Below are 22,171 nucleotides of genomic sequence, written 5' to 3'. Positions count from 1 at the left end.
CCACATTGTTCTGATGTGTGCCAAAAATAGCATTTTTCCACAACTGGTTCACCGATTTTGCCAAACGTGGATCATTTATCCTATTTACGATGTGGTTGTTATTCTTTCAAACATGGCCATGAGGATGCACATTGCGTACAAGATTAGTCGCTTTTGCGCCATCCAGCGGGTATAGTATTTACCAAAAAAGGGAAATAGGCAGCTTCATTACCAGTGGTATGAAAATGAACATTAGTTACTGTAACACGTTTTAAGCAAATCCACTGTATAAGAAACTATCGTTTCAGGCTGAAATCTGCCAGTCTTGTTAAATATATTTCGCTTTTTTTTAAAAGCATCGTCGGTGTCTATAAAAAAGCAATGCAAGAATTAGGTTAAAATAAAAAGGTTCTCAACTACCTCACAACACTTTGAATAATTTTAACTCTGCCAGTTGGAGTTTGTAAAATGTGGAGGGTTTAACCATTTTATGAGGGAGTGTTGTATATTCGGATATTGCGACACAACTTTATGTGGTAACCACGGTCGGTATAGAACCAGCATGGTTAAACCCTCCTCATTTTTACAAACTCCAACTAGCAGAGCTAAAATTATTCAAAGTTTAACATGCAAAAGTTGCGGTATATATGTTGCCACATGCAACATATGAAAGAAACAATATGTGGGACAAACGATAAACAGGTTTGCCACTCGTTGGCCGGGTCACCGTTCCACATGGGCCAAGTTCGACATTTCGCAGCGCAACGATGGAATAGCGCTCTTGCATCATTATAAAGATTGTCATCCGTGCTCGTTTTAAAAATATCCACCCATTGAACGATTTTACAATGTCACACTCGTTGAACAACCACGCACCGCAAATTTGTACATGGCTGAAGACAAATAGTTAAACAAAATAAACGCAAAAATAATACGCAAAAATTAATATACCACATTGCTTTAATGCAGAAACTGTTTCTTTATCTTTCCCGTGTTTCATCTTCACCGTGTTTTTATTTTTTTCTGTGTCCTTCTCTTTTTCGCGTTTTCTCAACGCTTCCACCCGGGTTTTTTAGTTGTGTAAAGGGCGTGTTGTGAGGTATAGTAACAAGCCTTTTTATTTTAACCTAATTCTTGCTTTGCTTTTTTGTAGACACTGATGATGCTTTTAAGGCGAAATATATTTGTCTAATTTAACAAGACTGACAGATTTCAGCCTGAAACTTAACTTTCTGAGATAGTGGCCACTTGCAACAGAATGGGAAATGATTCCCAGAATTAATTCTCAAACTTTTTAAGCAAATAAACAAAAATAAAAGATTTTAACAAGCTAACTATCTGCATTCGTATGGGTTTTTTTCATTTTAATGAACTTGCATTTAAGCCTGTTTTAAGGACACGAGAATCAGAATTCTTTGATCATCACAGCCATTGTACGGAAAAAGCTGAACATTTATTTTGTTTGTTCCGCTGATACTATTGACATAATAAAAACAAAACAACACTATGGATATAAGTGCTGTACAGTTTTATTGACAAAGTGCTCAGCAGTACATCATGTTTGTCAAAACTGAAAAGTACAAAAAAGTATAGCATGCGATATTGACAGATGAGCTACTGACAATGATGCGGGCAACCAATCTAGTGCAAAATGGGCGCAAAAAGGACATTTTTTCTTATGTTACACTTCGGGGGTCAAACAACCAATAGTTTACATTTCACTAATTGTAAACATTTTCCTCGGTAGGCGGCAGAAATTTGACCCGTGTCGACAGACCCAGTTTTCTGCGGTAGAAAGATCTCACCTCGCGGTTCATCAACACTTCACTGAAGATATCATAAACCACTTCCACCAAGGACACTACGGCGAAGGTCGCCTTAAAATAATTTAAATACACAAACTCAAATAAAATTTTAAACTCAAAGATACCACATACTCAAAGTTGCTTCTGGTGGGACACAAAGCAAGTTACCACAAAAGACAAAAGTGCCGCACATGTCTAAAACTGGCCCGCGGACTGAAACTGGTTTCGGAGCCACCGATTCGGAGCAACTTGCTTTTTCAAAACATTGCTTTCGATAAGGTTGAAAACGCATTTAGCATCCAAAATAAATTATGTTATTTCTATGTTTACAAATAAGCCGTATGACGATTCTACATCTGCAGAATATACACCTTGCAAGTTTTGACGTTAAACGAAACGTGCAAACAAACCTGAACTCCAACATGTGGGACAGTCTCAGATGTCATTAATATAGGCACGGATATAGCAATGGAAAGAGTTACGACGACACTTCCAAAGCCATGAAGCCACAGCTGTCGTTCAATTCTGTAGAGCGACCAACTGATTAACTGGGGAACCAATATCGCAGTTAACATAAGGTACCGTTCTCAAAGTGGTTCAATGAGTTACAATCTGGTCTAAGGCAAAAGCTGGTTTGTTTGATCTTTTTGAGGTTCTGGGGTTTCTTGTCAACTTAAATAACCTCCACGGACAAAAGAGTTTGGGAAACATTGGCCAAAGCTATTGTGAACAGATAATTGAAGATTATGTAACGGGGTTTTTGAGAGAGCTTGCTGATTGGTCGTTGCACTTTTTAACGATTTTCCCGACGACGTGACTTCCGGATGCAAATCATTTTACAAAAAGGAGGAAAATACTCTATATATTAGATGCAATTCAACAGTCACGTGTGAAGGTGGATTGGAGGTTATTCCACCAATGAATTTTTGGCATAAAACACCCAAACAGGTGAAAAAAACGCGTATATCTGCATGCGAGGGTCCCCGCTAATTATTTGGAAGATATGATTTGATCAAAAAACAAATTTCCCATAAAAGTGGTATTTGTCAATATGCAATAATAAAAGCCACGGATCTAAATTACCATTATAATTTCCGTGTACTCACCGAATCGCCTCGGTCGAGTTGATGAACATTTCTTCCTTGTAAAAAGATCGACATGTAGCGATTCCCATGACAACGTTGAACAACGAAGCGACGACGAAACCGGACAAGGCGACGGTGAGAAGATCAATGCCGTAAAGTTGATCACACGTCAACACGAACCGACTCGTGAAGTTGTAATCTCCGTCGTAGAGACAGTAGAGGAGGGCGAAGTTGATTGGGGCCAAAAGAGAGTGACCCCAACATATCAAACTAAAGTTCGGGCGCTTTCTATCAAACAAATAACCTCATGTAGAAGTCATAGAAGGTCATTTGGAGTTTATTTTTACAGTGAAAAATGACTGCTTAAAAAATGATTTAAAATGAAAATGGTCCTACTCGTCGTCGACGGGGTTCCTGGTCTTGATATAAATGTCGAGGAATCGGATTGTGCAGCAAGTTGCACACACTGTACTGAAGTAGGAGTATATACACAACGTACTTGCACACACTTTGTCACTCGGCAACAGTGCGAATATAAGAAACAATGTCAGATATCTGCCAAGAGCTAAAAACAAAACGTGTAATAAACTTAACTAATCAATGGAAAAAAGCCAGATATGTCCAGATATTAAACGGACCTTTTGCTTTGCAAGTAAATGCCACATGAAATATCGCTAATGCATTTAAACATAATTGCAATAACGCAATATATTCGCATATTTTTTGTTTTTTTATATTCGTTTCTTTAATAACTGAATATAGAAATGACGTAGTTGCAAAGTAAATCTTAATTTCTTTTGTGCACAGTTTAGCACACCATAATAACATACCAGCCAAAACTGTGTTCAACGAAATGAAAGTTCGACTGAAAGGAATGTTTTTCGGGTAGAAGAGTAGAACGAGACAAAGGAACAACGCAGCAATGCAAGCGTACACGACAACAGCAACAAGTGACCTGAAAAATATTTGTTCCGCTAAATCTTACAACAACTTGTACTAAAGTAAGCAATGCTGTAGCATAAAAAATCCCCCAGCTCATATTCATTAGCCTAGTGGCAGATACGGTTCCATGTTACGTTTTGTCGACCAGGTTTATGTATTGTAGCACAAAGGAGCACAATTGGCTTACTTGAAACTTTGCTCTTCATGTGCTTTGATCAGGTGGTCGTCTATGTAATCGTGACTGAGCAAAGCGAAGGTGGTCAGGTGGTTACAGCGACAAATCGTCTTGTCATCTCGGATTCGCCAAATTTCGCACCCGTCTTCATTAAAAATTCCCACCTTCGACTTCAGGTCGATGAAAACGCATAAAGGATCCTCCGGTTTTCTTTTAAAGCCACAAAATCAATTTAATAAAACGCAATTTACTTGTGGGTTCAAGTTGCGGTTTAATTGTTTGGAAAATTTGGTTGACAAGGGTTCTTACACGAATCAATTCGGGTTTATGCAATTCCCATTCAAACTGCCACCGATCCGATATTTACATACAATTATATGCAAATTATTACTCTACCTTTTGTGATAAAAAGTAGCATAGACATGACCGCGCAAGCGATGGATCTTTCTGTTATTGGCGAAGAGTTGTGCTCCAAGCAAGGCACTGTTCAACTTTCTGCCCTCGAAACTCAAATGACCAGAACCCGGCAGAGTGTTAATAGGCAAGGAACCCAACATCTCACTTGGGTCGTCATATTTCACCATGGAAACGTGCAGACTCGTATTCACGTCGTCATAAGCGGAAAGAACCTCAGCAGGGATTTTTATGAAACTTTTGTCGAAACTGCGAAAAAGATTTCGGGACATTCAAGTTGTTTCGTATATTTGGCATAAATTCCACTAAACTAAGTTTTATTTGCACACAAATGTTTGATTATCATTTAAACACTTGTATCTTTCAAACATTAAATCTTCAATAAAATGTTTGTTTGGTGTAAATCACACTCGTTTTTATAAAATCTTGAAAATTGGGGCTACAAGCGACAAAGTAAGTTCTACTTTTCATTGAGCAAGCAGTATCATAAACGTAAATGCAGAAGCAATAGAGGCATGGTCAGTGATTTTTCCACCCTGTGCGTCTCTGGTAGTTTGTACCTATTAGACCTGCATGTCTATTTAGCCGCCAAGACAGCAATGACGAGATCTGATAATTCGAAACAGTGACACAATCAGCAGCTTACGTTGAAGTAAATACTTTCTTGGTGTTTCTCTTCTTAACAAAAAAAAACAATGGCATCTTTTTGTAAAACCAGTCACTGCAACCCGCCAAACAACCCAAACTTTAAAACTAAAAGCATTGTTCTAACCTGAGGTGTGCGCTGTCAGTCACCGGGTATCTTATATCATGGTGAGCTTTTTGTACAACTTGTAATGCGAGGTGAACTTCCGAACTGAAACTTGTCCAATATTGTTCAAACGAACCAGGATTAAGACTCGTCAGGGCGCCGGCAGCTGCGTCGTCCACGATTGAAAAAAAGTTCTGAAAGTTCAGAATTATTATTATCCATAATATATATATCCATAGACATAAAATTTTTGTGCAGACATGACACCCTGAGGAAGTCTCGCCGGATGGCAGACGAAACGTCGGTTTCAAATACACACTAGAAACTTGAGTGCCAGAAGAACAATTCTGATTAATGACTACGATCCGTTACTTAATTGGGTATTGTCAATACATTCACAGTACCGTCCGTTGTGGGAATTTCAAAGCTTCACCTGCATAGCTGTCAGCAAGGATTCATTGTCGAAGTCTTCCCACAAGTTTTTGTATTTAAACTCAAACAAACGTTGGACAACTGACGTAAACTGACTGAGGTAATCCAACTTGTCATTTCGCACAACCTTCGCGAACTTGAACGGGTCCCAAGACAAGAGCTTTCGCATTATATCTGCGTAATATTATATGTATCCCGGTTATAAATGGTACCTACAGGTACTGATTATTATATGAAGTAAATGCACTGAGTGCATTTCTAGGCAAATTTTATTGCATAATTAACACAATGTAAAATAAGATGTTGTTTGTTGCCTAGTTCGACATCACCTTGCAACGTAACAATATCGCCGCTAGATCGCAGTGTTTTGCCATCTTCATCTTCAGCCAGGAGACGCAGAAGTTGATTTGCAACTTCTTTAAAAGCTTCGTGACTCGGTGCCCGAGTCCCAATGAAATTCGACGCATCCTGAAAACCAGATTAATCGACAATACACAGCTTGCATTGACTGTAACGTTCAAATTAAGGGTTTTTGTAATGGTTGATGGTTGATGTTTAATGTGAAAAAAGGCCTTCTCGCGCTCTTGGTTTTGATTTGCCACCTTAACCGAAAGCTAAAAACAGCTGAGTGGCAATATTTGTAGTGGATATTGAGTTCCAGCATGAAGAACTTGTTAACGTTAAAGCTTTCGTTATCACTACAAGAGGCTTTAAAATAAGAATGTCGAAAGTAAGGGAACGACAGCGCAATGCACTTTTATATCCAACTTACACGCAACATGGGTAAAACGCAATCTGTGAGATCTTCCTTCATCCAGAGTTCGTTTTGGGAACATTTTCTCCAAATTGTTCCAACAGCTGGAGCTGGACAACTCTGGTTCTGCTTCTTGCCGGCATGTTCGATTTCCCACCAGAGTCCGGTTCTTTCGCTGCGTTCACGATTGCAGTGTGGAGCACTCCACGGTGAAGACCGATATCTGGAGGAGGTTGGAATGAATTTTCAGTTTCGAATAGGTGCAAGTTGGGATTAACTTAGAGAATATATTTTTACTAAAGACAAAGGCTTTGATAAAAATAAGACGTGGAGAAATTTCGTTATAACTTAATAATCTGTTCTTCTGGCATATATAAAACGTAACTTTATTCACCGACGTTTCGCCTGTTATTCAACAAGGCTTCCTCAAGGTAAAGTTACGTTTTATATATGCCAGAAGAACAGATTATTAAGTTACAATATGCCTGGCAGCAACAAAAACATTAAATTTCGTTATGTCAGATTTATTTCAACTAAGTTTACGCTTTCTGAAAATAAAGAGACTGACCATACTGTTGTTAACATTGTCATGTTGTTAACAGCGTTTAATGCCGTTTATTGTGTACTTTGCGTTTTGCGTCGCTTTACCGCGCATTATGGTGTCAGGCCGATAACAAAATGACGTCACCACCCGCGCGAGCCTTATCTGTGACGTCAGTCAGGTCAACTCCATATGATCCTGAAGCTGCACCAACCGCGTCATTCAAACTGATAATGGCATGAGTTCTTGACGAAACGTTTTTCGTACATGCAACATGACAATGTTGACAACAGTATGAGCCAGTCTCTGTATTCTTAGAACTATGAGCAAATCCGTAACTGGTGTTCCTAAAGTTTACGCATTGTTACATAACTTGAAAAACGAGTTTTGTCTCCGCTTAGAAGTCAACTATGCTGTAAGAGTCAGTTTTATCGCACCTGTCTGGAGGACAGTTTTTAGCTTGGCACATTTCCTCTTCCGTGTGCAAATCTTTTCCAAATAAGGAACAACGAGAGCCTTCACCTTGAGGCTCCGGATTATCACAAAATCTTGTGCGGTAGCGAATTCCCCGACCACAGCTCACCGAGCATGGTGACCATGCATGCCAGTTTCCCCAGTTACCTGAAAATCGCTTTACTAATTTGTATATTTGGCATTGTCTTTTAAATAAGGTTGGCTAGGCATGTTACTTGGAGACTTTTTTTGTTTTTAACCAGAAATAAATGCGCCACCATGGAACTTCATAAGCTAATGATTGTGTTTCTGGATTTAAATCCCAATGTAGACAAAACGTATCGTAATATAGATTTTTGAAATAGGTAGGTGTTGGTAAACGATGAAAAACTGCAACATTTAAAAATTAGTCGGAAATTTGGGAGCAATCAAACAGTGATGATATATATTCCAGTATATATTGTGCATGATATATATCAGAAAGGGTGATCATATACAGAAACTCATTCCAGTAATCGCAAGGTCCACAACACATGCGCAAGTGGCTCCAAACATACTATTCTAATATTACCCTATATCTGCACCCACCATCAACAGGGCATTCGACGTCAGGGCAAAAAACAGTTTGTTCCTCAATGTCCTGGCAGTTGAGTTTTTCCCGAAAAGCCGGCTCCGTCCAAACACACTGTCGCATCCTTGTTCTCGTTCCAGGGTTTTCCCCGCACGTCATCGAGCATTGTGAGAAAAGGCTCCACTCCCCCCAACTCCAGTCAGCGGGACATGGGCTTAAACCGTAAAGTCTCCGCCACTCGGTCTGGAATAACGTGCTTAAGTAAGCTGTTGTAGCTTTAAAAGTGTTATGTTGTAAATATTTCGTTGAGTAATTATTCGTTGTTTGTTAAATACAACTTGCTCAAAAACAAGCTGAAACCGAGGCGAAATTTATACATTGTTATCTGCAACTTTTGCATTTTCTCATAGATATGTTGGACTGTTTTACATTATATCCAAACATGTAATAAATTATTGATGTTAAAGATGAGTCAGAAGACAAATTATACCTCTGTCTCTTTGCCACCGTCGCAGAGTTTTCCTCCGTTGCTAGGATGCGGGTTGTCACACCATCGAGTTCTGGTTGAGTTTTGAGCCCCACATGGTATAACTGGAGGTACCCATGGTAACCAGTTCGACCAATGTCCATTTACTGGACACTATGCAAAAAACACTGATCATCTATAGTTTTCTATCCATTAACTAATACACATTTAGTGGGCAATTGTGTATTGCTGTTCAGTGACGTGATAAAGTTGCATGTACATAAAATTTTGCATAGATACATACTTGTCGTTCATTGCAATATGCTTCATGTTGTGATATCCCAGCACAAATCGGGGCATCGTCATTGGAAACGTTAACGTTGAGACACTCGCGTATTCTAATCATCGTTCCGTTTCCACACGAGACACTGCACGGGTATGGTGAAGTCCACGAAGACCAAGATCCCACGTTCGGACAAGGGTCGTTGGGACAAGATCTCAAATCGACCTAAAAAAACTCTTTCTTTAATCACACCGACATTACCCACGAGAAAAAAGTAACACATTTCGTGGTTGAAATGCGTTTCATATGGGAGGGACGCCATAGTATTCTGTTCCGATGTCTTTAATAAACATAAATGTATACGAAATAAAAGCAACCTGTGTGCAAGATAAATTTACATGATTGAAAATGTTAAAAAACAAAATGGCAACAATTAAACGAGACTTTTTAAGAAGAATTTACCGAGTTGGCAGAATATTTATTGAAAAAATTGCACTTACGTCTGCTGTAAACTTTTCATTGCATTCTAGTCCCCCATTTGATGGAGGTGGATTGTTACAAGTTCGGTTTCTCGTCTTTACGCCGTTATAACCACATGTCTTGTCACACTGTAAAGGTACAAGATATGTGTAAACACGTACCAAACCTTCAAGTAAAATTCTAAAAAATAAATAGGTTCCTGAAACAAAGCCGCACTCACATACCATTAAATGGTAAATTTGCATTTAAAGTGATTTCGTAAATACTTTTGCCCACCTGGGAAAATTGACTCCACTGTGACCATCCTCCGTGGGTTGGGCAGACCGGGAGGTTTTCGCAAATCACTATTTCATCTAAAGTTGACATTTCATCGCACATTCCGGGAGCGAAGTAACCCGAGGGATCCTGACAGACGCGTCTCCGGGTCTTCGTCGAGTTCCCGCAAGTCGTTCCGCACTCCACAACAAAATACACGAGTTACAGAAACAGAACAGTGACAACAACTAGTTCCTTTATTTTTCTAGAATCTGGCCTTCTGGTTGGCAATGTATTCTATCAGCGACACCAATTTATTTTGATAAATTTCCCGTATAGCTTTCTGTGTTTACTTGCAATTTCTAATGCAGAAACTGAGGATGCCCGTGCAGGCAAAATCGATTTTTCAATATTGTCAATAAATCAGCTGACTTCAATTTAAAACATCTGATAGTTTCATAACATTGAACACTGACAACATTTGGTTGTTTTATTATGCTGTGATGGACTTATCCGAAACTTTGTATGCGAGGAATTTTTTGTTACCGAGTCCCATCGTTTTGCAACTCACAGGTTGTTGTATTGTCCAACCCGACCACCCGTAAACGGATGAGCCGTCGGAGTTGGCCGACCACGCTTCCCTCCACGCTTCCTCGCCCTCCTCTGCTTTACGAAGTGATGACACAGATATCTTGTAGAGTCGCCCAGCGTCCAAATCACCGAACCGAGCTTCCGGTTCTTGGACAAACATCGTACGGATTGGAGGAAGGTCGGTATGTGTGAATACAGTCACCTGTGTATGCGCATTATTTAAACGGAATATAGCAGCTCCACTGCCCTTTTTATGAATATAAGTTTATGAAAACCAAAAACAATTCATTGCAAGTAGTTTGAATACATTGTTGTACCTTATATCTGTCAACCAATTGAGCTGGATCGGGAGACACCCACGTGACTTGCATTGTTGGTCCGATGACAGAAACCACCAAGTTTTTAACAGAGGTTAAAGGCAAAGGAACAGAAAACTCCGTGATGCTTTCAAGCGCCACCACTTTAGGTTGAGAAACTCGGTAAAGACGCAGTATCGCCTGATATTGGCAACCTGCGAACGAGAAATTTCAATTTAAAGCGAGAAAATTGTTCTTTTCTGGGAGGGGAGGAATTCAGACAAAGAACAATTTAAATCATCCTTCCACGAATGGAAATAACAAACATAGAAGCAAATCGTCATGATAGATTTATAATTGGTGCGTCGCAAGTGACGTGAATCTTTCCAAATACGTCGCACGCGAAAAAGTTGGATAAACACAGCATTAGGATAATCACCATACAACACTGGATTAATCAAAGCAAATTACCAACTGCAGGTGCAGACAAACTGGTGTTCATCCATTTCACAAACTGTCTTGTGTAACTGTCGCATGCAAGTGTTGTAGAATATGCTGCTCTGCTTGATGCGGAAATACAAGCTGACGTGGATAAGGATCCTTCAATCGCTCTGACCACACCAACCTCCAGGTAAAATGTGTGACATTCTTCGTCTACTTTCCATTCGGCAACAATTCTGTCGTCTCCGATTCTATACGAACAAAACGATCCTTCAATTAAGTGACCAATTCAGTGACATATTTTTGCATTTATCTAAAGATTTACTTGGGTGCAAAATATCTGGAGTTGATGAGACTAAATAGGAAAGCCACTTTGATCAATAACATTTTAGCTTTTGCTTTTCTAATGATTTAAATGCACGAGTCTTTAAACAACGATAAATTTTGTATTGGATTTGCAAGCGTCGAAAAAATTGTGTTAACAACTTGTGGCAATGTTTACTGATTGTTCAGGTCCCCCACAAACTATAACATTCTATAATTTTTTTTTTTAAGAAATCTCGCCCCACTGATAAATCATTCTCAGATTTACATGCGCTTTGTCAATATTCCCAAAGCTCATTTGAACACTAAAAAAAATTTTCTTTGGGCAAACGTCTTTCGACCAAACAAGGAAAAAGTTTTCTGTAAATTAATTTTGAGAATTTAAGTTGTTTGGTTTCTAATATTGTAACAAACAAACACAAAGTAACTTACGAAAATCATGAAGTCGCTCACCATGTTAGTGTTTACATGGCTTTCACTTGACGCTGGGTTTAGAGTAAGTACCTGTTTAGGTTTATTTCCAAGCCTTGGGCGAACCCTGAAGTGACGAATACCCTGGAAGACTCAGCCACCTTGTTCCCCGATATGGTTGTCATTGACATGATGTAGTTGGTAATGGGCAACAAATCATTCAAACGATATTGGACAAGATGAGCCTCCACTACGTACGACTTCACCTCGCTCGAGCCTTCAGCTGTAACAGGCCCCATTTATTTTAGTAGTCCAAGTACTGTTTAAACTAATTACGTGCTGTGACATCTGAGCCCCTTTATTTCGCAATTTAAAAAGAGATGTTTCACCTGTAACGTGGATCACAAAGTAATCCACATATTTAGAATCCGGAATTGTCCAACTTAAAAGCATTGCAGTTGTTTCCTTCGACTGCGTGGTGAGGTTGGTGAACTGAGTAAACTCGATTTTGTAAGGTTGTGTCCTGCCATGATAGTCCACTGAATCCCCAGGTACCTCCCGAAAGCGAGGAGTTACCTTTACCACGTAAGATTGTCCGGCAGATATAATTGATGTATTGTTATCTGCATCTGAAAACAATGTTTACACCGAAGATAATCATTATTGTATGTTGTGCTTTGTTTTCACGTAAAAAGAAATAAAAAAATTACCCTAAAAAAAAGTTTCCTCATTAAATAGCTAAGTTATGTAAGTATGTAGGGAACTAAACAACACTTGAAATAACGCTTTAACCTAGGTTTCGCTGAAGATGATATGCGTTAATATTTGACATGTCAGTTCATGTTCTCTTTACCGATGACGTAAGCAAGTTCCATGTTGTGATCTACCGATGTTTCATTTACCAGCCGTTGTTCCGAATCCTCGAAGACAGCAAACAAAAATACCTCGTACCGATCAACAGCGCCCTCTAGCGGCGGATCCCAAACAATGACGTCCATTCCAGGGAACAAAGTTTCATCCGAAGGTACTACCGAACTGAAAAATTGATTACTTTTTAGAGATGTATTTAATTACCCAAGAGCAAATCAACTTAATGTATTTTATGGGTGCTTTTACTCTTACAAGAGTCAAAAATAAAACACACCATGTGCCTTTGTACAGTTTTGTGAGCAAATCATGTTAAATTGCCAAAACAAGTAAAGACAGTCTCCAGAACTACAGTTATGGAAAAATTTAAAAAATATTGCCTGGACACTATGCAATACAAATATCCAGTGCGTTTCGTTTTACATCAACATCTTTTAAACTTAAACACAAACACGCGTCTTTATTTCGTTTACTCTCTGAACTTCACTTGTTCAGATTTTCTTCACATCGATATTCCATTTACCGTAAGTTTGTGGCTGGGTCGGGCCGTACCACTATAGTACTGGCGCCTTCGTGTGTTGTATGGTCGGGTAGTTGGTTGGTGTTTATGTTTGCATATGCGTATTCCGTGTATGCGGTACCGGAAATAGTGTTGACTTCAAATACAATCTGAAACGGGTCAGGACCTGGAACGACATCTTTCAGAACCACGTCGTTCGCTTGAAAATCTCTGTGCAAAAATTGATAAGAAACATGAAAAGTAATCTCCGTTGTAGTAAGACTCAATGTATATTTTTGTGCCAAATACACCCGTGAAAGTCAACAGGTGTCTCAAATACTCGTTTCTTCAAGTTTGTATAACAAGCACTAGTTTGTAAGTTTGTATAGACGTTATCGCTGGTTCTAACTATTAAACAGCAACTTACATGCTTGACACGTATCCCGCCCTCAAGGTTATATGCGACACTTGCAAAGAACGTAGCGCAGCAAAGTCGTAGCTCAGAGTAACTGTAGCTGTGATAATGTCACCGTTATGCACAGTGGCAACATCTACGTTTAAAACCAGACTGTCCAGTACTTCCTGGCAGGGATGCACACCATGTAGTAGATATATTTCTCCGTGTGCGTTAAAACTATTCGGGTTCGACAATAAATTGCCTGAATCATCTTGTTCGTCGCTTTTTAAACAGTAAAACCGACGATCCAACTGCTCCTTCGCCGAAAGCGTGACATTTGTGGCGAAAACACCAAAGAGCATTCCAACAAACTGTTTGTCAAAGCTCGCTGTATAATTACCAATCTGTGGGCCAGGAGGCTTGGCCATTGTCCAAGTGCCATTTCGGTATTGAACTTGCGCTGCCATTGCGTAATGGGAGCCAATGATCACATGACCAACAAAGTTGTCAAGAGTGCAAGGGACATCTCCACTAGATGAGGCTAACACGATTTGATCCATTGTTACCTGACAGACGAAAGAATTTCTTAAATCTTCAAATACATCTGCAACGACGCATAGATGGTGCCAGCGGTCGTCCAAAAGAACGGTAGAATCATATAGAGTAACGCTGCCGTCCGGGGCAGCAAAAAACGCCCAGCCCGATGTATCACTTTCGTAAATAGCAAGAGAGGGCGCTGGACCTTCCTGTACCATCCACAGCAGTGTTCCTAATTGTGTCGTCTTTATCCACATGCACAAACTTGTGAAGGAATTGTACGTTACGGTAATGTACGAGAAAACTGTGGTGGCTGTGAATTCAACGCCGCCCGTACTCAGCAAACGGTTGGTGCCGGTTTGGTATGCGAAGTGTGATCGTGTACCCATACATACACCTGTTGTGGTGGAGGTCTGGGATTGTAAATCACCACGGCAAAGTCTTCCATTCACCAATCCAGCGCCAAAGTCAGACCTACACACAAAAATCATTTTCATGTATGATTTTTTTTTTACTTTTATAGTTTATTCAAACTATTTTAGACTTCTAAACAACACAAAAACTTTTTTTTAAATATCTAGCCAAGCATCCTAAATAAGATATCTGGATAGTAAATTTTACAGTTACTAAAAGTTTTATTTCTGTATGCATTGTACCTATCTAGAATATCACGTAGAAAACGTATATCTTTTAATACAAGCATGATCAGTTCTGCAAAAAACAAGGCTAAAAATACAAAAAGCATGACCTAGATATTGACATGAAAAATGTGGCAAATAATATGAGTGCCAGCATGTGAGTGGTGTTTACTGGAGAGTGTTTTGATTTAACCGACTTTTTAATTTTCCGTGTGTTTATGTATCTTATCATTTACTGAGCTGATTATCTTATCTTGTACGAAAGCACACCTTCTTACATTAGTTTTTTTTACCGTGGCAAATTATTCGACATATCAACAGTGAAACATCCAACCAGAGATAATAAGGGTGGACATACGATGTGAGCAACAGAACTGTCCATCAGGTAAATAACCCTCGTCATAATATCCGAAGTCTTGTTTCTGCAAAAGATTTTTCCTGCAAAGGAACAAAAAGTGAAACTCACAACAAATACAGAACCTTGGTACACTACAGCGATTCCCAAAGTCGGTTCCGCGAACCCCCCCTAGTTTCGAGGGTTCCGTGAGCTAATATCTTATAGTTTTAGACAAGAACAGCTGAATATTTTCGTTGGACAACAAAAGCATGAGAACAAAGCCAAACAGAAAACAAATTACGATAATTTTGGTAAAAATCGTTTCATGTTTTGGGGTTCCTTGTGAACTTAAATACACGTACAGGATTACACCCATAAACAAGTTTGAAAAACGTATCAAGTGTCAAAAGCGTAACCCTTTATAGCACATGATATGCTGAGGGGTTTAGTTAATTTAATTTTTTTTTGCACAATTGAATAAGTGGTGTATAACATGTATATTACCTTAGCCTTAAGTCGTACACAAGAAAGGTTCATAAGCAGCACAAAATCGTTTCATCAAACTTGTAGTGTTTTGCCAATAAAAGCATTATCCCTTTTTACCATAGCTTGTTTCTAGTATAATTTTTAGGTTCTACTCGTGCAGCACATAACAACACAAACAACAGTCATTTATATATAAGCAAGTGGAGCCAATAACATATGATTTCATAGGTGAAAACCGTGGCCATCTCTCTGCAGCTCACTGAAAACATGAACAACATAAAATACCTTTTGTGGAAACTGGAAATTTGTCTGGGTCAGGTCGAAAGCGAACCACACAGGAATCAGCCAATTCGTTAACATTTGCCAGTTCAATACCATGACAGTGTTCGTTAACACATCGACAGTCGGTTAATATGGTGCCTGCTGGACACGTTTTCGCTGTGTCTTCCAATACAAAGTTTGTGAGGTAATAGTTATCCAAACCGTGATTGGCAACTTCACGTATCGCTCCACATTCTTCAACTGCACATGAGGTATACCTGTGGAATCATTCAAAATAATGTCTTTAAATAATTTAGTAACAAAAATACTTTCCATAGAACGTTGACACATGTGGGTTCGGGCGCCCAATTTGATCATTGACGAAATGCTTGTAAACAATCTCGTATTTTTACCTCATCATGTTGGAATCGGTGAGGCAGAATGGTGCGAAGTAATCATCGTAGGCTCTACAATAGTTGTGTGGTTCTGGTGGATAGTTGTGCATATGTGGTGTCTGCAAACTCCAGTTTTGACAAGAGAGGCCATTTATCGTTACGTTGATCTGGAAACCAATCGAACAATCAAATTTAAATTCCAGTTACAAAAACCTGCGCCACATTGGCTGCAACCCATCTCGTTGGACCAGAATGCTAATATAGCCAGTAAGAACGGGGAAGCGACCATTTTTAAAGTGTCAGGTTGCTATAACAATAACGATGTTATAGGTATGTACGTTCTTGCTGAGATTTTTGACTTAATGAGTATTACCCGTCAATTACTGAGTAATATGTTTTTATGTTTCACGAAAATATACTAACGTAAGGCAAAATGTAACATATTGTGCGTTGATCGGGTCAAAGATCATCAATCTGGAACCTAAAATATGAACGACTTGTCCCAGCAATCAGGACGTCATAGCACCCCTGTGCAGAAGTGACAGCTAACCCTAAATTGTGTTCCGGTAAATTGCCTTGACGTCTAAGCAGTAAGTATAATAAAAACTGCTCCCTGATTCAATTTTGTTGACATTAACATAACCTCTTTTTTTTTTTTTGACAAAACTGTCATGGTGGCATAATATCTTGGTAAAACTCCAACTAGTTTCTCACTCACCCTTCCTTCGTAATCAGCTGGTTCGGATCGATAGCACTCATTTCTGGTGCAAAGCGCTGGTAAGGAATTCGAACACGACTCCACGTTCATGTATCCTTCATGATCCAGAGAAATGCATTGGAAATCAATACTATCTGGTTTGACGCTTTCTCTGTACCAGGGATTTTGTACTGTGGATCCGTCCAGCCATACCGTATGAAAACCATTATAAACAGCACCGATCCAAACTCTATTTTTTGAACAATTAAGTATGTGAAACACTCGTTAGTATCTGTATCACCTAAGATGACTTAATTTCTTTAAATTTAATTTCTACTTTTATTTTCTATATACTTTACAAACCAAAGTACCTATGAAATCTAAAATAAGTCAAAGGTACGTTTAGAAAGGTAAAGAAGAAACTTAAAATTCTCTGAAATCAGGAGCGGAACCACGAGAGGGTAAACAGGGCGGTCGCCCCTCCTCCCTACATAAAAATAAACGCTCCATTGATAGACAAATAATAGGATTTTTTCGTTCATGAGCGGCATGCATGTCGAACGATCAAAATCGTCGTTAAAGCGCCACAATGAGTTGGATAGTTACCATAGGTATACCGCCCTCTGGAGAAATTTTCTGAATCCGCTCTTATGAGGAACAATAAAAGCGAAACTTGCCTGTCAAAGGCTACCCAACGAAGAACTTTCATCAGCTCAGTGATTTTTGTCCGCTCATCCGCTGTTTCAAATGTGGCGAGAGTACTTCCACCGACGTACGTACAACTACCAAAATACTCCGTGAACGCGTTTTGCACCTCATAACACCCACTTTTTGAGGCAAACGCGATGTTATTTTCTGGACAGAAGGAAGCTGACAACAAATTTTCGCTTTCAATAATGACATCTGTGATTGGGTCGCTGTTGTCCCGTAGCTGTAAAATAACAAACGTCAATTGAACGTTAGTAAAAATTTCACGAAGAAATGCTGAAGTTACTACTCCGATCATATTGGGATTGACAACAGGGTTGAATATAAAAACATTCTTACTAAAACTTTTGAATTTCCAGGAAAAAATAAATCATTGTGTTTTCGTATACGAGATAAGATTTCTTAAATAAGCGAATAAATTTACTAAATTTAAGTTTCTCCATTTATTAAATTTAATAATATTTGGGACACATCAGCCGCTGAAATCTTACCGGAAAAGCATTCCGGGAAAAAGTATTTTACCGGAACGGCGAAAGGGTAATATAGACTGTATTCGGAAAAATTAACCTCAAACATCTCTACAAGATGATAGCTTGGTGAAAGCGTTTGGAAGGTAAAGGTTGTCACGTTTGTTTTAAACTTAAAGTGTAAGATTGAATTTAGCATGTTGTCGTATTATTATATATATGGTCGATGTTAAACGTTTGACACCAAATTCCTCAAACGAGTTTCTGGGATATATTGTCATCCGATTTTTGATGGTAATAGTGTTGGCATTCCAGGAAATTTACTTAGTTTTGAGATTATTCAAAAGATGTACACGTACATCATCCAGCAGTTATTATGTTTGCACTTCGACGTTTCACAAGTTTGTTGACCCCGGAAAACCCTTTTGTTAAGTTTGGGATAATTGGGCATGGTACATAGTAATACGATTAAAATGTTGCAATTCTTTAAACTAGCAAACAGTTCAGGCACTAATATACTGTACGTCCAACCATGCAGTGACAAACAATAATATAACCTCTGTTTTGGCTTCAGCCTCACACACAAATTTTTGGTCATTTTTCCATATGATAGTTTCCATCCAGTTCTCTATAGAAAGGGTAGGTTCGGGGTGTAGAGTTGCGCAGTTTGAAAATGATAATGGTGTGTTTGTGGTTATTCCAACAAATTCCTTCTCCGAAGCCCATCTTAATTGTTGGGAATCTGTCAGTGATAGTCGTTAGTCAGATACATTAGAAAATGACCTACTATGTCCCCCCTCAGCATTACATCTGTTGCAAATTCTACCTAATATAATATTAAGCAACGTAGCTGTTTCAAAACAATTTTATCAAGAAAATTGTACCTTGTCCGCACATTCCTGTCCACAAATATTTGTTGTTCTGATGGTGCAGGGCCAAAAACAACCCCAATAAACGGTTAAGGCCCACCCCGCTCTCAACGTCTCCGATTTTCGCAAGTGCTCCAAACCTTTGACAGACATGTTGAGCCACCGTCCAGGATCTTCTGAAATTGATTTTGTCGTAGCACATGTCCTCAGCATACAGAACGTATCTATCGGGACAGAATATAGGCGGGAGGAAATGGACAGCGCTGTGTTCTCTACCTGTGTAAATTTGTAGGGGTTCAATGTTCCTTTTAGATAACACATAATAGAATTAAGTCGACCTGCATTGCATAAATCAAATAAAAGAATGAATTCGTCATGCGAGCCATCCCCAGAAGAAGGGGTGTAGGGCATTAAGGTCAATACGATTCTGGGGGCAATGAATATCAAAATGGGTCTATGAATATCGTTGCTTTGAAACTGAGGAATTTTTGCCGAAACGGCTTGGCCCCTAATGTGACCTCCCCGAAAAGTTCGGCATATTTTTTTCTCACGGCCCTGGTGCTCAAAAAACTCATCCACAAACTGCGCCTGTTACTGATAATGTAAACGGATTTTCGGGTGGTCCGCATTGCCGGAGGTTGTGAATTTTCACCGCCAGTGTGATTTTTCGTATCTCGTTCTGACTCAAGTAAATGCCGCATAAGAGTTTACGGTAAATGAAGAAATCTCCTAACCCTTTTTCAATTAAAATTACAACGCTCATTTAAAAAATATATTATGTGCGACCGCCAACACAGAAATCAATTGGTAATCAGCATGGCTTCTGTAAAATTTGCTTGTGATATATATGGCAAAAATGTTAAAACTTTTCGTCCCGTTGTTCAGCGTATAACGTCATACAAAGTTTGACATATGTTATGACTTACGTGATACACATAATATGTTGGCGGAATCTGAGCAATTGCTCCATCGCAGTTGTGGCAAGTCCATCTGAGTCACCATCATCACGCACTCCATTCCGTTCGTTTTTTCGTCGAAATTGTCAAACAAAGTTGAAAAGTTTGCTGGGTATTTAAACTCAAGCCAAATCTGACAAAAAAAAACAAAAATTGTGAAAATAAAACAGTTTAATGTTTAAAATTTATTTGGCCCAAAACTTAGTTTTGTGACACAATTTGCAAAACATGTGCGAGTATAGCAAAAAAGCCAAGAATTTCGCATCAATTGTTTTAATTTGTCGAATGCATAAATTTGTAAAATTATAAATGTGACAAAATGCCACAATTGAAAAGGCACAGGCAAAACATCTAAAAAAAAAAAAATAGGTATCATATATATGTATATGGTAATACGCTCATGAACTGCAGATCTAACTTTGTTCCATTCTTTGGATTTGTAAACGACGTAAGATAGCGCAGTTTCGTCCTCCACTCGAAACACGGACTGATCATTTTCGGCGCAAACTCGTTGGCCGTTCTCAAAACTGTGCTCGTCTGATGTTGCCCATAAGTACTGGTCTTTATACCGTTTGTATCCCAAAGAACCTAAAAATCAAGATTTATTATTATTCACAAAATAACACAAATACCTTTCATTGTCGTAAAATTATATTTCACGGTTTGCGACGAACATAAAGTGTATAAAACCGTAGTGGGCTATTAATTAGCGCTTTAATTAAGGAATTTTTAAAAACTGCTACTAAACCTGCACCAGCAGTAGGAGAATGTTGACAAGCAAATCCAAGTTTTGTGTTACACGAGTATTTCCACCATTGTCCACCACGCAGTGCGACGCATTCGCCAGCACTGGACGACTCGCCGGCAGCCCAGTGTGTTACGATCGGCTCGGTGTTGTTACTAAACGTAAAGGTTCCGGACAAGCTATTGAATTTGAGATCTGTGAAAACAAACGGGTTTAACAACTTGAAGTTTGAGAAATGTTTTTCGAGTAGGAATGTTTGCGCGTGGCAATTTCACAAGGAAAAAACGTTTTTGAAATGTTGGAAGCAAAATACATACTTTTCGATCCTTTACAGGCATTTTTGTTGAATAAAATGTGATACACAGTTTGGAATGATCGGTATAGCCAAATTCGAATGTTGGTGCGTTTATTAATAGTACATACCTGTCCAATACGAATGCGATGAATTTAGAAATGTCGAAGTAGAATTTAATATCTTGTCAAATTCCAATCTATCCAGCAACTTTCCTCCGCTGTGGAAATTCCGACAATACTTCAAACTTTCGTTGTAACTTAGATTGTCTTCATAAAAACGAACCCAAACATCTTTCCAAAACAGGTGTTGTTCTACAACGTCAAAAATACATGAGGTAATTATACAATAGTTTACAATAAGATTATGAGTTTGAACCAAATCGATTTTTCTTTTATGCTGCAAGACCTTCTATATTGGCAATAAGGCATTATATATCACATGGAAAAGTCAGCATACAACAACACTTTAGATTTTATGTCGTTTTTGAAATTATTCCCATATATATGCCGCACGTGGCATAAGAGAGCCAATACTGTCTTTTCTCCATTGTTACTAATCACATACTGTCTGTTAAAATAACTCCATGCGTTGGCCATTCTAACTATTCTATTCTACTATTCTATTCGACGTGATATTCGATTCAGTTCTATTCCATTTTGGACTCCACATTTATCATAAACTCCTCAACTGCCAACTATTGGTTTGCTGATTCTCGAAAGGTTTTGCCAACTTCAGAAATTATTCGGAAACTTTGGTTAATAAACAAATATTTGGTTAAGCTGACTGAACGTATCTCAGCCGAGAGCCACAGGTAGACAGACAATTTAAGGGCAATCAGCCAATATGTCAGCCGACCTGTTTCAAAACTCATTATGAAAGCATCACCGAGCAATTTTTTCGTGGCAGCAAAAGTAGGTAAATATTTCAAAAAATGCTTTATCACACCTGTTTGCAAATGTAAATGAATACATTTAATTTCCCACCTGTTTGACAAACAAATTGACGCATAGAAGAGCAATCGGCCGCTAGAAGATGCCCAAGTGAAGATATTTGCACACAACCAACCTCGTTGCTTAGCTCGTCGAAAACAACCCCATCAACGGTATTAGTTGTACCGTAATTGTCAACCCAATGCCATAAGTCGTCGACTTTGTTTCGGTAAAATCCTGCAAAAGTCATGTTCACAGTTCTCCAAAGCTACCCAAGCAAAAAATAACACACAAAGCATATAAAAATAACACAACCTAATTAAAAACAGTGCTGTTTTGTGCTTCGTACGGTTAATTGCTGCAGTGCCTGATTGAGGAGGCATGTAAGAATAACATTGAATGCTGAGTAACAGGAAAAACCCAAAAGGTAACATATTTGTTGTTTAAAACAGCAAAAATCTTGGTGGCAATTGGTTGAGAAATACAAGTTGCTAATTACATTCTTACCAGTCCAAAAGTTAGAACTATTTGAGGTCAGCAACGATCGGATCATGTCAATGGACGATTGGGTTGAGGGCACAGCAAGATAACCGTTCAATTCACGACAAACAGCATTTGCTCGTTCGAAGTCCGTCAAAT

The 22,171-nt window shown here is 38.8% G+C and overlaps 1 protein-coding gene across 1 annotated transcript; it reads right to left on the bottom strand.

Annotated features, from left to right (window-relative positions):
* Positions 1-1,679: 1,679 nt before the first annotated feature.
* On the bottom strand, positions 1,680-22,129 carry LOC145911966 (uncharacterized). Its single transcript, XM_082999395.1, has 38 exons — positions 22,040-22,129; positions 21,587-21,769; positions 20,732-20,914; positions 20,312-20,503; positions 19,982-20,151; positions 19,534-19,696; positions 18,623-18,883; positions 18,296-18,480; positions 17,241-17,494; positions 16,585-16,813; positions 15,885-16,033; positions 15,496-15,749; positions 14,681-14,825; positions 13,243-14,223; positions 12,840-13,046; positions 12,303-12,484; positions 11,839-12,072; positions 11,543-11,732; positions 10,745-10,965; positions 10,295-10,488; positions 9,958-10,179; positions 9,408-9,587; positions 9,152-9,259; positions 8,673-8,876; positions 8,393-8,542; positions 7,920-8,145; positions 7,316-7,499; positions 6,356-6,560; positions 5,913-6,051; positions 5,585-5,757; positions 5,173-5,345; positions 4,383-4,649; positions 3,999-4,196; positions 3,700-3,824; positions 3,266-3,434; positions 2,891-3,157; positions 2,195-2,309; positions 1,680-1,856 (listed from the first exon to the last, which is right to left on the bottom strand). The coding sequence occupies exons 1-38, from the start codon at positions 22,083-22,085 to the stop codon at positions 1,701-1,703; spliced, it is 7,884 nt and encodes a 2,627-aa protein (XP_082855521.1). The 5' UTR covers positions 22,086-22,129; the 3' UTR covers positions 1,680-1,700.
* Positions 22,130-22,171: the final 42 nt, after the last annotated feature.

The sequence above is a fragment of the Ascidia mentula genome, chromosome 8, assembly GCF_947561715.1.
Source record: "Ascidia mentula chromosome 8, kaAscMent1.1, whole genome shotgun sequence".
NCBI lineage: Eukaryota > Metazoa > Chordata > Ascidiacea > Phlebobranchia > Ascidiidae > Ascidia > Ascidia mentula.
This window is presented reverse-complemented; position numbering and strand designations above follow the sequence as displayed.

Coding starts and splice junctions, on each gene's coding strand:
- LOC145911966 (XM_082999395.1), bottom strand. CDS start 22,085: ATGATCCGATCGTTGCTGACCTCAAATAGTTCTAACTTTTGGACTG. Junction 21,770..22,039: donor TAGTTCTAACTTTTGGACTG/GTAAGAATGTAA, acceptor TGACTTTTGCAG/GATTTTACCGAAACAAAGTC. Junction 12,485..12,839: donor GACCCAGCCACAAACTTACG/GTAAATGGAATA, acceptor TCAATTTTTCAG/TTCGGTAGTACCTTCGGATG.